This window comes from Argopecten irradians, chromosome 4 (assembly GCF_041381155.1).
Source record: "Argopecten irradians isolate NY chromosome 4, Ai_NY, whole genome shotgun sequence".
NCBI lineage: Eukaryota > Metazoa > Mollusca > Bivalvia > Pectinida > Pectinidae > Argopecten > Argopecten irradians.
In genome coordinates, this window is record NC_091137.1 from 23,775,063 (window position 1) to 23,790,866 (window position 15,804).

Consider the following 15,804-nt stretch of genomic DNA (forward strand, 5'->3'; position numbering starts at 1 on the left):
AATCAAAGAACAGCAAAAATGATATTCATTGACATTGTATTCGTTTAATTGACGTAAAAAGTAAAGTTGATCCTTTCAAGATACCTGCTGAAATCGGTTAATTTCTAGTTATAATGGTTATAACTATTAGTTCTAAATATGATAAAAATAAAGCAATCAATTTTCTAATTTTACTTATCTCTTATTCTTATGATAAAAAATATCTCATTAAAGGTTACAGTCTATTCCTTGTAAGCATTATACCATCACTGGGACAGTTAAAGTATGTTATTATCTGTACCTAGTAGACTCTTTTTATAATTGATACACTTACCATTTAGTGTATAACATAGGCATTGCATATGAGGATTACTTTAATTTGTTAACGTAATAAGTTGCTAATAAGTTAACTAATGAAAATTTTACATATAATTTGATCAATAATCATTAATCATTTAGTTGTTAAATATAGTAATAATGTAAACGTATTGTTCACTAACACTTTCGCAGTACTTGATTTAAATTTCCGTTTCAAGCTATACTCGCTGCGATTGTTATGCAATGATATCTTAAATATTTTTTGAAAACAATTTCAGGATCAATCAGATTAATAAATGGCAATTCTAGCTATGAAGGACGTGTGGAAATTTATCATGATGGTCGCTGGGGAACAATATGTGATGATTTGTGGGGAGGCGCAGAAGCACAAGTCGTGTGCAGACAACTTGGATATAGGTTGGTGTTTTGTGATAATACGCTACAAATTCTCATTTGTATATCTCTTCACCCCACTGCATGAAGGCATGAAGGGAAATGTTCTTACCTATTTTCTGGGGTATTAAATTTATTGCATTATCTATAAAATGAAGAAATCTCAATTTTTAACTTCTCTTGTTGAAGTATAAAATCAAACAATTGGCACAAGGGTTTTATTTTCAGTTGTTATGTGCACGCGTAACACTTTGTAATACAATGTTTATATAATATCTCAAATCTATGGCATATCTTATAATATGTTGAATATGAAATTCAGCATTTTACTTTGTCTCAGATTGGTATGTATGTGTCACAGAATTTAGTCCTGGAATTTCTGTCGATCAATATACAATTGTTTTTAGTCATATGATAAATGATAATGATATTTTTTTAAATAGTGGAGGAACTGCTTTGCGTGAAGCACACTTTGGTGCTGGAGCAGAGCCAACCTGGATGGATGATGTTGAATGCACTGGATTAGAAATTCATTTGCGGCAATGTAATTTCCCTGGATGGGGGGTTGAGAATTGCGGCCACAGTGAAGACGCTGGTGTACGATGTATGCCACCGTCTTCGCCTCTACCTCCTACCGAATCTACCTCTACTAGCGCTCCGTATTCATCTACGTCAGCAACTCCACAAGGTAGTAGACAATGGAATAAATTGATCTAGTTTAGTGAGTACAGTCGGATGACAATAACGCATTTGTTATATCAACGTTTATACGTATGCTATATATGACGATGTCATACATACAAGAATTATATCTCAGTGCCAATCACTCATTGGTTCGTTAAGGCGAAATTTTATACCAGTAAATTATCTTAAAAAACTATTATAACAGCTTTACCATTTAGTTCTTTTCGCCCCATGTTTTAATTCTTCAGCCACGCTTGAAGGATTGAAGATCAGTCAAGAACGATTTCGGAATATAGCGTAAAACCTGCCTGAGCGGCCACCTGGTGACATTGTAATACGCCCACTTTTCAAGGGTCCCGAATGACCAAATTCAACACAGCATGTGTATAGAGATAACCTTACTATAAATACTATTTTTTTCTGTCCTATGGTGTTTTCATGGACAGGTTTTACATTATTTTGTCCCGTAATCAATACCATAACATTAAAATCGTACATTTGTATGAGTCATGAGTGGAATACTATGAAAAGAAATAATGGTCTAAATGTGTGTTCGTATTAACTTATATTATAGGAGCCGTGCGACTGGTAAATGGCGGAAATCAATACGAGGGACGTATAGAGATCTACAATGCCGGTCAGTGGGGAACAGTTTGTGACGATTCATGGGACGATTCAGATGCCAGGGTGGTTTGTCGACAGCTCGGATACAGGTTTAATGATATATATTTTCATTATTTCAATTCCTATCATAAGTTTGATATTATCAATATCATTATATATATAGAGACCGGCATGAGCCGAGAAAGCGCTAGGGAGGAAAAAACTGTTTATAGTTGTGTTTTCTTTTTATGTATATGTATATATATATTTATAACTGTGACACATTTTATGAAATAATTGCAAAAAAAAAAAAAAAAAAAAAGGAAATAGGTTAAGCATCTGGCAACGTCTTTTTTAGTTCCCTTCAAAACGTTGTTATGTTGATATCATAACCAAGGGCAACCAAGTCATGATTTATAAAATATCGGAATGTTTCTGTCATTGACAATGGGAAGATATTTTGGTACCCGTACACGTCCTTCGTGTTATTGATAACATCTTTTTCGTTTTATTTCAATTCCAGCGGAGGTTCTTTCACAAGAGAGGCATCATTCGGTGCTGGGTCAGAACCGACGTGGATGGACGACGTGGCATGTACTGGGACCGAATCTAGATTGATGGATTGTAGTTTCCCAGGTTGGAGGACAGAAAATTGTGGTCACAGTGAGGATGCTGGTGTTATATGTGATCCACCGTCCTCTTCCACAAGTTCTCCACCATATTCTACGACACCATCTACACGTCAGGGTATTAAGAATCAAACTTTATCATCCAAAGTATATTATCAGACAACTTTAGAACAGCAAGATATGGAATAAATGCACTTTATCATTTTGTAATTCCGTCTTTGCATATTACAGAGTTAGCTCCATTGCGGGTAGGTATTGACTGTTACGTGATTATTTTGTGAGCACAATTTATGTCGTTTTCTCCGAAAATTATGACGTTACGCTTGCAAACACATGACGTCACAATCATTACCTACCCGCAAGGGCAAATAACTCTGTAATATGCAAATACAGAATAGATGAAGTATGAATAAATGATGAAATAGCAAAAATGTATCATTGATTGTCATATGCTAGCTTATATATTTATAATATGCTAGAACATCCATTGTATGTTAATCACCTGAATGCATGTCAAAATAGGTTATACATGTACGTTGCTAGTAGGGTTAAATAATAAAATAAAACAAACATAACAAAATCCAGAAAAAATAGGTTCTTTTTGTGCAACGTACACAGTATTTGCATGTAATCGCAACCAAACCGTTAAAAACAAAATACCGACATTATGCTATTATTTTTATGATTTAAAACTTAAAAAAACTACTAGTTACATATCACCTATTGTGCATACACATTTCATGAGTCACGTCATACATCTTTTTCATTTGAACCTTAGGATCTGTACGACTGGTAAATGGCGGGAATCAATACGAGGGACGTATAGAGATCTATAATGCCGGTCAGTGGGGAACAGTTTGTGACGATTCATGGGACGATTCAGATGCCAGTGTGGTTTGTCGACAGCTCGGATACAGGTAATTTTCCATTTACCTTTCAGATTACGATTACGAGGGAACTTTTTTTCCTAATATTCTGTATTTGCATATTTCAGAGTTATCCGCCCTTGACGGTAGGTATTGATTGTGATGCCCTGTGATTGCTAGCGTCACGAGAGAACCTAGTCATTGTCCTCACAAACAATGAATACCTACCCGTAAGCGAGGTAAAGGTGTAACATGAATAGTCGGAATATTATAATATATTGTTATTCAAGATCCTGAACTACCAAGAGAACATAAACGATGAACAAGAATTTGTGTTCAATTGTAAATATATGTATAATCAACGCAAAAATAATTTATATTGTTTTGGTGCATGCTCAATCAGTACCTCTTTCCATAAAAGACATAGTGCCACAAATTTTATTCGGGATGCAATTAATTATTTTAATATTTTTATCTTGAACTAAAATGTGAAGTTCAAACTGGTGGTAATGGTATAAAGCTAGGCACTTTTATAACTGAAAAAAACTAAATCTTCTGCCCTTGTTTTTTGATAGAGAAAACAAACCATTTGTCAGTGGTGGAGCATCTTTAAACAAGTAGTAATTCAGACAAATTGTAGCGCAAATGCAAACAAACTTTATATCATGATTCTTTAAACTTATTGGTAAATAAGCGGAATTGTGTGATTCAATACTGAAAATACCCTTTTACGAACTAAAGTTTTACATGAGTCAGAGTCTTACAGACAGCGCGAAAAGCGCTAAAATACCAGTAAGACCCCCAAGTCTTAATTTAGGAAAAAATCGAATGTTTCTGTCGTGGCAACGGGAAGATATGAAACCCATCCCTTCGTGTTATTGATAACATATTTTTCGTTTCATTTCATTACCAGCGGAGGTTCTTTCACACGGGAAGCATCCTTTGGTGCCGGGTCAGAACCAACCTGGATGGATGACGTGGCATGTTCTGGGGACGAATCTCGACTAATGGACTGTAGTTTCCCGGGATGGGGGACAGAAAATTGTGGTCACAGTGAGGATGCTGGTGTGATATGTGATCCACCGTCCTCTTCCACAAGTGCTCCGTATCCTTCTAGTACATCAACACCTCAGGGTAAACAGTGATACATTTGTCTCTATCTTCCAAATTATACTGTCTGATAAGTTAACATCACGATATATATTAGCCGTCTAAAGGTAAGAGCAATGATAGTAAAAGGAGACCTTGTACTTTAAAAAACAACTTATATATCAATATGATTAATAACATTTATTATAAGACCTTTTTTTAATAAAATCATGTGTAAACATATTGTTAGTCCAATCAGAAGAATCGAAGGCTATTGAAGGTAACCCACGTGGTAAACGCTTATTCTTTCCTTTCACAGGATCCGTACGACTGGTAAATGGCGGAAATCAATATGAGGGACGTATAGAGATCTATAATGCCGGTCAGTGGGGAACAGTTTGTGACGATTCATGGGACGATTCAGATGCCAGTGTGGTTTGTCGACAGCTTGGGTACAGGTCAGTGATCACCAATATATTTACTTTTCATGTCAAGTCATCTTGTTAACCGGAACTCGTGTAATTTAAATACGAATTCTTAATATATTGTTGATAATTAACAAACATACAAACACTAGTTCTTGTACTAAATTTGATTTAACGTAACTTTCATGTTATGAACGGTAAACGACTTTTCCAGAACTTCAAAATAATAAGAGTTGACATCTGTTTAACTTTTATAATTAAATTTTGTTTGTTTTTATACTTAATTCGATTTTGTGATTGGAAGATTCTTTTCTTCTTACTACTGTAAAGAATAAATCCGGCGCGAAACCCAACGTTATCATGACGTCAATATAGAGACGTCGACGTTATGTATTGATTTAGAAAAAAGCAATTCATTGGAAAATCAATATAATCGTACGTTTAAACGTATTTTCATGTCATCATGTAGTCTGACACATTAGTTATTAGCGTTTTTGATGTCACTGTTTTAAGATAGCAGCGGGTTATGAAATTAAGTATTTTTGCAAACTTTTGTGAGAATCCGCTATATGGAAATTTTGTGACTATTCATGGGGATTATATGACTCTTTCATATGTACATATGTAGGATAGAACTATTCCACCCGAGGGTACAGAATTTTGGGTCAGAACCGAGGCTTGCCGAGGTTTCTAACCCAAAATTCTGTACCCGAGGGTGGAATAGTTCTATCCTACAAAATTAACATATGAAAGAGTTATTTTCTCACATTGCTTGTCGTGTTACTTGCGCGAAAGGTGAGGCAGCCATTTTGTGACAAAATCTTAACTTCTTAAATAATTGATCGATTTTAAAAATAAGAACGCCATTCGAAAGAGCTCATAAAAGTTTGGTTTATATTAATAAATATAAACAAGAAATCTTAGGTAAAACGGTTTGAAATGCAAATTAAACAAATGAAATGGTAAATAATTCCGGCAAATCAATCGAAATAGAAGGAAAATGACGTCAACTTTGGCTGATATGACGTCATCTGATTGTTCGGCAATTGTGACGTCACAGCTATGTAAGATAGATTTATCTTACATAGCTGTCTTTCATGGGACAACTCTATCTTACATGTGAGAAACAATTTTCTTTCATACCCCGATGAAGTTAGAAAATATTGACATCAATGCTTGAATGTGATATTAACGTATAAGTAGTAAATTCTGGCATGAGCGATGATCTAAATTAGTTTAAATTAAAACAAATGTTAATTATTATTTTTCACTGCTATTGCTAACACAACATGTCTGTGAACGAAAAATACATGTAATATTTTTTGCTTTTATCAAAGGGATGTTTTCTCATTGTGTTGAATATTCGATATATCTATAGGTAATTATATCTAATTCTTTAAAGCTAGTACGGAAATTAAAAAAATCTAACGTATTCTTCATTAATCATTATATTTCATGAATTGTCTTGCAGATATAATCTCAACCACAGAAAAGTTAAAACAAATCATACCCATCATACCAACCTACTGTTAAACATAATACGGCCAGCTCCTTCATGTCATCAATTCAATGCCTGCGTCACACTAGGACTAATGCTGCAATGTAGACATAAATTGTTGACGGAACACTAAGTTAATCACCAACTTTGTATCGATAACCAATCATGATTATCTTGATATCCCTATTTTCATAACCACCAACAATGAGCAATATAACTAGTCAATTGATAACAATGCTTATTTTGTTTTAGTAGGGCTATTTTAACCAAGCGTACATAGATAAAAAACGAGACGATCTAGATATATCGATTGAGGAACCACTGATGACGTGCGACTCAAATACTGGAATTTATTTCATGAGTTAATTACAATGTATAGTGGTTTTATATCATTTTTATATCATTTTAGCGGAGGTTCTTTCACAAGAGAAGCATCATTTGGTGCCGGGTCAGAACCAACCTGGATGGATGACGTAGAGTGTTCTGGGGACGAATCCCGACTGATGGACTGTAGTTTCCCAGGATGGGGGACAGAGAACTGTGGTCATAGCGAGGATGCTGGTGTTATATGTAATCCACCCGCCTCTTCCACAAGTGCTCCGTATCCTTCTAGTACATCAACACCTCAGGGTAAACAGTGATACATTTTTGTTAATTATCTGTATTACTCTAAATTTTATGACAAGACATCAAACAAATGCAACGTGTTATGGAAATTCCTTGTTATTACAAGACTAACGTGATGCTATCCAAATTGGTACACTTTTAACATATTTGATGCAGAATTTTCACTTTACAAGCTAAACTGACAATAGATGTCTTGAACAAAAACAATTAGGGTGCTTAATAGTAACTGTGACATTTTTCATATATCATATTTTCTCCTACTGCTTAATATCTAAACATGAAAATAATGAAATTGTGAAAAAATTCGGGAAGCGACGCCGTGCAACAACCCTAGAAACACCGTGTATTTTAAAACAAGGAAAACAATAGCGGAATGTGACTCAACTAAATTAAAAATTGTTTGAACTTTCCTCAAATGAATTCAAACATTTTAATCATTTCTAGACACTTATCAATCAAATCGAATTTAGGAGGTGTACCATTTTGGGTACCCAACCTGCTGATACACAGGGTTTGACCAGTCATGCTTACTACTCTCTGTTTATAAATATATATACACTGCTGACAAGTAAACAATTAATATAATTAAAACTGAAGGAATCTATTTGTGGGATATTAAAAGAAAAATCTAGATACAAGCACACGTTAGAAAGTTTTAACAATTATCTTCAAAAAATGTACCAATTTGGGTAGCGTCATACTAAATTAAAAACAAAAATCGTGACATTCTGGGTTTTTTTTCACTGATAAAACAAAACAATGTATCACTGTAGGTTAGACTGGATGTGCGTTGTAAAGGATAAAACAACAGTTTTCGAAACTGAAAATAGTTTTTGAAAAATACCACATTTTATTGAAACTCAGCAAACTAAGTAAATCTCGTGACATAAATCCTGTTAGCAGATCAAAAATAAAGTTGCTTCTACCATTTCTGATGTTCAGGATCCGTGCGGCTTGTAAATGGCGACAATGAATACGAGGGGCGAATAGAGATCTACAATGAGGGCCGCTGGGGAACAGTTTGTGATGACTTGTGGGAGGATGATGATGCACGAGTTGTCTGTAGACAACTGGGTTACAGGTTAGTGGAAAGTGGAGATAAACATATAATTCTAAAGTGTTGAATATGACGTAATATCGAAATGTGTCGTATTTCCCTTCGTATTCCAAACACGTATGCCCAGATGATATAAAATGTAGCGTTCTATTCGAGGTATATTGCACAAGAAACGATCTCGAACTAATATAGCTAATATGAATTTACATTGACACAACTTAAGCTAGTCAGTATGTGTTTGAGATTTAAGAACACACAGATCAAAATTTTAAAGACGTCTTGAAGGTGAACATGTTAGATGAGCTCTTTGTTCTAACATCATGTAAATGATTATGATAAATAATTTTATCATGCATATTAATGACATGTTTTAACAATTTGTTATAACGTCAAAATGTTTTGCACATATAAATAAAAAAAATAGGCTCATTTGATGTATGCACGATGTTGTTTTGGTTATCGACGTAAATAAAATATTATATTTCATTTTTCTTTGATGTTTTAAGCACATATATTTTCAATGAATATATATTTTAAAAAGCGGAGGCAAATTTACGCGAGAAGCATCCTTTGGTGCTGGGTCAGAACCAACATGGATGGACGACGTGACCTGTTCTGGGACCGAATCAAGATTGATGGACTGTAGCTTCCCAGGATGGGGGAAGGAGAATTGTGGTCACAGCGAGGACGCTGGTGTAATATGTAGCCCACCATTACCCAATACTACAAGCTCGCCAATCAACGACACAGTGACATCCACACCTCAGGGTAACTATGGTTACTTTTGAATTTCACATATGTTCTACCCTCGGCAACTTTAACTCCACTACGCTCCTTTTATTAGACCGTAGACTGATTCACGTGGGTAACCGACGATGCGATGTTCATGTTTTATTGTTTTCAAATAAAGGTAAACGTTTTCAGCATTGCTAATCAGGGAATACAAGAATGAGGAAAATAAGAAAGATATAATACGGATCATAAACGAACGGACTATAGCAAGCACAAACAAAACTGGCATTGACAATTTTTTGACTGAAACCATTTTGATACCCCCTAGGATCCGTCCGACTGGTAAATGGTGCGAACCAATATGAGGGACGTATAGAAATCTACAATGACGGCCAATGGGGTACAGTTTGCGATGACTCATGGGACGACTCGGATGCTGGAGTCGTGTGTCGACAGCTTGGATACAGGTCGGTGGATGTGCATGCCTGAAGAGTAGGCTTTTGAAGACTACAATCATTTATAACACATGACTGTTAGTTCAGCATTTCTATATTTCAGAGTTTTGTGTCCTTGTAGATAGGTATTGATCGGAACATCATGTAGTATTGAGCGTACAGTCATGATTATCAGCGAAAACAATGAAATTTGAGTGCTTACAATGTAATGATGTCATAGTAGTTCCTTAACCTCATGGGAGATAACTTTGTTATATTCAAAAACAGAAAAGATAACGTACATATATCAAAGAATGTCCGATACGTCACCATGTAATGCAGTTTATGAACGTATGAATAATCATATACCAAATAATTATCACATATTTTAAGCTTACATGATATTGTCTTCTGATTACTTTAATCATGAACACAAATGCAGGAATATCAATCGATCAAAATAAAAAGAAAAGTGTTTAAATAAAGTGGTAAATCGCTTTCTACCACAATAGGGGGTGTTATTCAACTCTCAGGACATTGATTAAAAACTGCAGCTATTGATTAACAATTTGTTTATACCACGGGTGGTATAAACTCTGTACGCATTCTGATTGGCTGACACGGTGAACTTTGACCTAACTACTTCTTTCCCAGTGTCACGTCATCATTGTCAACGTCATCAATTATCAAATGACGTCATTATATGTTTTGATGGCCGCTTGACGTCCAAAACTGCTGTTGGAAAGCGTATGCGCCGTACGCGTGGTCATTGTGTCAAAATACGTGACGTTTTCATACATGTTAAATTGACCTTTAGTACTAATTAATGTGTATGAAACACACTTGATCTTGACGGTAATGACTTCATGATTATCTGGCGGGAAATAGACGATGCCGTGTCGTGCGAATGCTTTTACATGTATACATGTAGTATGACATTGAGTTTTATTTTCTGGAAGCAATTTTGAAGATTTGAACTCTGTAAGACGTTAAATGAGTATTTTTTGACCCTAAAGATGTTCCCAATTAGAAGAATCCGATATCGACGGATACTTTATCAAACGATGACTTTTGAATACTAATTAGAGTCTTTTTGCTGATGAAAATACTACTACACCTTATTTGCATATTTCGGTAAATACACGTTACCGTATCCCTGCCGTATTTCTATCGGCTAAAACCGAATATTATTGTGGTAGAAACAGGTCACACTACTCGTGGTTGTTAAATATTGAATTTATTCCACACTCGTAAGATATTTTTTAAAAGTTACAAAAGACACTCGCTTAAGCTCGTGCCTTTTGTAACTTTAAAAAAATAACTCACTCGTGTGGAATAAATTCAATATTCAACAAATACTCATTGTGTAACCTCTATTTTACACATGCAATTATTTAACATATAAACAAAGGCTGTTGATTATATGATAAGAACTGCACACATCGAAGGTGTGTTAGGGGAGCCACGACTATCCTTATATAAGACCTACTACTTAACATACACAACAATATATAACTTGTCAAAACTTGCCCTTGTTTAATCCGAATCCATATACATACGTATATTCCAACGTATTATATATTATTATGTATTTCATTTCTTTCTGAAATTATAGTAATTAAAACTGTAAAATCCGAAAACTGGCTATGCTGATCTATTTGTGACATTCCGCTTTAAAAATAACCCATTTTGAAAAAAATCAAAGTGGTTTTAATAAAGTTCAGAGTCAACGAAGTTAATTTGAAAGTGTGTTGAACCTACACCATATTTAATGCACTTTTATTAGCCAATACTTTTAAAAACATTTGATTTATACAGCGGAGGTTCTTTCACAAGAGAAGCATCATTTGGTGCCGGGTCAGAACCAACCTGGATGGATGACGTAGAGTGTTCTGGGGACGAATCCCGATTGATGGACTGTAGTTTCCCAGGATGGGGGAAAGAGAACTGTGGTCATAGCGAGGATGCTGGTGTTATATGTAGCCCACCATTAGCCAATACTACAAGCTCGCCAATCAACGACACAGTGACATCAACACTTCCGGGTAATATGTCTTGTGATCTTATATATATATATCTATGTAAAATAAAAACAAAACAACGGCACATTCTTTGAACGTTTTCGTCGTAACAGGACGATTCTTCAAGATGTTTTATTCGCAATCAATATATAGGAATCCTTTGAACATGTGGATTCTGTAAATTCTGTTAAATAGCCTATAACATCACACTTATAATCGTTATGTTTCAAAGTTTGTTTCGTGGTTTTAAATTTGTATGCTTATTATGGTGCCTATATATGCGTTTAGAGGTACATCATTGCTCTTTTCGATGGAGTTATCAGTAAACAGGGTATATTCGGAGTTGGCTTTGACTTACTGGAACATAAAAATTCTTTATCTCATTCAGTACGAAAATGCATTGAAATCAATTGGCACTTGGAGTAAAAAGTTAATTACAAATTCTGAATTAAGATCAATTATCAGAGTTTTTACTTCATTTGCTATTTCATATGATTAATCCCAGCTATTTGCCTCATTTACAACAAATACAGATGTACGCGTTTTGTAATCCGTTTTTCAAAATAATATGACCAGAGAAATAACAATGAGTAATGTAAATAGCAGAACATAACATATTTGTCGCTCAACTATAGCACTGATTATTTCCTGATATTGTTCCGTCGATGTAGAAGAGGTGTTTTTGTTGTGAAATAAGGAAATGATTAATAAGACGTATACCAATTAGTAACATTTACTAATTACTTTATTTTCTTGAAAAAAAAGACAGAACAAGATAGAGAAGGTTTACTTTTTGTAATTTCCAAACCTTTTGATATTCATAGGAGCAGTCCGACTTGTCAATGGCAAAAAGCCAACAGAAGGACGTGTGGAAATCTACTATGACGGTCGTTGGGGAACGGTCTGTGACGACGAATGGGGTACCATGGATGCTAGAGTAGTATGTCGTCAACTTGGATACAGGTAAGGCTATTAATTCTATGTTATTCAAAACAATGTGTGTGTAGGTAATGTTGACACTGAGAAGTATGTATCTTTAAATCAATTTGTATTCTGTCGTAAAAAAATATCAAAACTAATTAGACAGGTATTTGAAACAACCCGAGGAACAGCTTTCTGACTAATCATAAGTCTTCGGGAAACTGCTTACTATATATAGTAGTAACAATAAATATGATCTTCCCAAAATGCTAAGAAGATTATCGCACACCAATGTTCATTAGTTAGGATTGAGGTGTTATATCAAAATGGAATAACTCTTCTGAAGATTCATTTTAAAAGGAATAAAGAACTAAAGTGTTCAGGGTGATGAGTACTTAGTCTCAGGTAACGTTCAGCTGTTTATCTTATGGTAACTAGGTTTGCCTTTAAGGAACTAAGTACAGATACTGTATGAAGTATAAAGTACATAGGCTTATAACAACCCTATATAATTTGCAAATATATCTTCTATTTTAAAAACATGTTTTTAACCTTTTTGAAAGTTATTACAGAAAAATCTGTACAAGACAATCATATATAAATGGAATACAAATGCACACTTTGTATCATCATCTTTTTCATCAATTTGTACTCAACAATTTCCTGCAAAGATTGACTTCATATTAACCGTATTTTACATGTATTATACTTGTAATATGTAAAGATATACGTTTTGAAGTTAAAGGATTTTATCATAGGATTTTATCATATTAAAATATAATTGTGACATTCTATTTTTTCTTCAGTAGTCTAGTTAAAACCATAATGTTTAATGAATACAGCTGTGAAAATCAATCTAATGGACAGACAAACATATATGACGCCTTATAAATGTTAGTCAGAGCACAGACGTTATGCAATGCAAAATTCCTTTTTTATGTCTTATGTATGTTTATATAGAACGATACCTTCATATATCATTTTACAATTACTAATAATACTGTACAAATATGAAATAAAATTGTAGACAACAATTCGGCTTCATGGTCTTGTCGTATGTACTCATTTCACTGCACAGAAAATATTAATATAATGACTTTTGGCAGTATCATTTTCAGCTCTTGTCAATTTGTACTTTTCAAACATAAACCTATTCATTGAAAGTAATATAATTCTCAAAATGTTGGTATTTTTTGAAGATTAAGAACATATAAAAAGCTCTTCTTGATTCACGAGTATGAAAAATATATTACTTTAAGAAAACGAGATTTATGATATAAAATATAATATTTTGAAAGGCGTAACTCAGACACGTGTATATTGTTTTCATTTCTCTTTTATGCCAATATGATAATTATATAATCATATGTCATGATAAAAGATATTTTTGACATCAAATGCTTGAAGGTTCTAGCAGAATACTATTTGATAATGACAAAATGTTAAATTGCTTTCAGCGGAGGTTCATATACGCGAGAGGCATCCTTCGGTGCTGGGTCAGAACCAACATGGATGGACGATGTATCATGTTCTGGGGACGAATCTAGATTGATGGACTGTAGTTTCCCAGGATGGGGGAATGAAAATTGTGGTCATGGCGAGGATGCTGGTGTAATATGTGATTCACAATCAACCTCCACAAGTTATCCACCCAATTCTACTACGACTTCAACACCTGACGGTAATAAGATGTTTACATATATATCATATGCATAAAAGTTATGCTATTCTTTTTAAAAAATGCACTTCATTTTTAGCAAAGATAATCATCCATCTGCACCTCAATACATGTAAAAAAATTAAAAAAAAATATTTTGTGTTGTTGATAAAAAAAAACCCGGAAAAAATATGCTTTACGGTTCTTTTCTTGAACCATCGTAAACTAACGCAAATGTGCTCGTATATTATTATTGCTACAAATTATTTTCTCAAAAGTGACATTATGAGATCAGACCGCATGGCGTTATTCGCTTCATCGGGGGAAATTCAGTCTGAATTTAAACGCTTGTGTATCTTTATTCCTTATTATGTATAATGAGGCGTGCCATGTTCCTATTAGGGATATTAACAATAAGCGGTATACGTATACGGATACATGTGTACGTATTGAAAGGGGAGCGACCATTATTCATGAACATAAACATTCCATATTTTCTATTTTGCGTCTATTGTATTCATATGATATATACCACATTGTAATTCTTTCCCCTTCTGATCTCATAATATTAATCAATCATTGTACAATGAAACAAACTATAACGTTAACCGTGTAATCCTACACTGTACTTCTTACCAAGGTTTCACACAGAAAACACTGTGACACAGGTACAATACGTGCGTATTCGATTGGGCGAGCAGCCTTCCAGAGATCGTAATATGTTTATTGACACGCTAAAGAGTATTGTACTTCTTGCATGCAAATTTTGATAGTATGCGTTTATTATAAATTCAATATTCAAAACACGAAAATAGAAAATATTTTAAGAATAATGGTCGCTTCCCTTCCAATACGTACATATCCGTATGCGTATACGTATACCGCTTATTGTAAGTATCTCTAATATTAAGATATCTAACAACCATTGGATCCTACGATTGTGTTTTATTGTGTTTGTGCTTTACCTACATGTATAACGTACATCTTCTTTCATCAATTTTGAATTTGAAATTTTCTCTTAGACATGTTAATAACGAGCACGGTTTCAAAGAGTTCATGGTTACGTGAAGTAGTTTTTTTCATTCCACATCGAGCCTCCTAAAAGCTGTCTGTACTATTATATATCAACTATTTTTATAACGAAATAATTTTGTTGGTCTCCAGAAGTTCACTATAACTTTATTTGACATCTTCTGTCTGTTTATTTTTATTCTCGATTGCTCTATCATTTCTTTTAGGAATAGAAAATTCAAATAGTACTTTATTGTTTTGCTCTTATGGGTTCGTTATCTAGGATCCGTGCGACTTGTGAATGGCAAGGATGAGTACGAGGGGCGTATAGAGATCTACCATAACGGCCGCTGGGGAACAGTTTGTGATGACCTGTGGGAGGATGTTGAGGCACGAGTCGTCTGTAGACAACTGGGCTACAGGTAAGTTTTGATGCATGTATTTCCTTTGTGACTTTCTTATCAGTTTTCCATTTATATATACCATGATTGTGTTAATTCAAGGACTTTTACGTTCTTTTAATACTTACAGATATGCTAAAAAACCATTGAAAATGCCTTTGTAATAATTTGTTTGAATGATCGGTAGTCTGTATTTAAACCTATTGTGGTATTGATACATATAGTATATATAATAGTAAGTATAAGTATTCTACATTTCAGTTTGTTTGTGTCTTTGTCCTAGAGTTCAGTATGTGTTGGAATGGATGGATAATCAACAAAGAGTTAAATTGTGTTTCACAGAGTCTGTAGATAATTTCGCTAAATCATTAGTTTGTCTACAATATACTTTTTGTAAAGGGACAGTTGCTTCAAATAGAGTCAGGATCTCAAAACTCTATATTAGCAGAAGTCTGTAGA

General features: G+C 34.2%; 1 protein-coding gene across 3 annotated transcripts in view; it reads left to right on the forward strand.

The window, feature by feature from the left end:
• LOC138321037 (scavenger receptor cysteine-rich domain-containing protein DMBT1-like) overlaps positions 1 to 15,804 on the forward strand; it is a 95,833-nt gene that overhangs the window by 56,561 nt on the left and 23,468 nt on the right. For 2 of the 3 annotated variants that reach the window (XM_069264429.1, XM_069264430.1), the window contains exons 30-44: positions 576 to 714; positions 1,134 to 1,378; positions 1,949 to 2,087; positions 2,501 to 2,724; positions 3,385 to 3,523; positions 4,386 to 4,606; positions 4,881 to 5,019; positions 6,894 to 7,114; positions 8,054 to 8,192; positions 8,710 to 8,936; positions 9,229 to 9,367; positions 11,153 to 11,379; positions 12,180 to 12,318; positions 13,734 to 13,957; positions 15,228 to 15,366. In XM_069264429.1, the coding sequence (XP_069120530.1) occupies positions 576 to 714; positions 1,134 to 1,378; positions 1,949 to 2,087; positions 2,501 to 2,724; positions 3,385 to 3,523; positions 4,386 to 4,606; positions 4,881 to 5,019; positions 6,894 to 7,114; positions 8,054 to 8,192; positions 8,710 to 8,936; positions 9,229 to 9,367; positions 11,153 to 11,379; positions 12,180 to 12,318; positions 13,734 to 13,957; positions 15,228 to 15,366 (2,701 nt within the window). The remainder of the gene's footprint in view (positions 1 to 575; positions 715 to 1,133; positions 1,379 to 1,948; positions 2,088 to 2,500; positions 2,725 to 3,384; positions 3,524 to 4,385; positions 4,607 to 4,880; positions 5,020 to 6,893; positions 7,115 to 8,053; positions 8,193 to 8,709; positions 8,937 to 9,228; positions 9,368 to 11,152; positions 11,380 to 12,179; positions 12,319 to 13,733; positions 13,958 to 15,227; positions 15,367 to 15,804) is intronic. The other variant, XM_069264431.1, reaches the window with a different exon arrangement.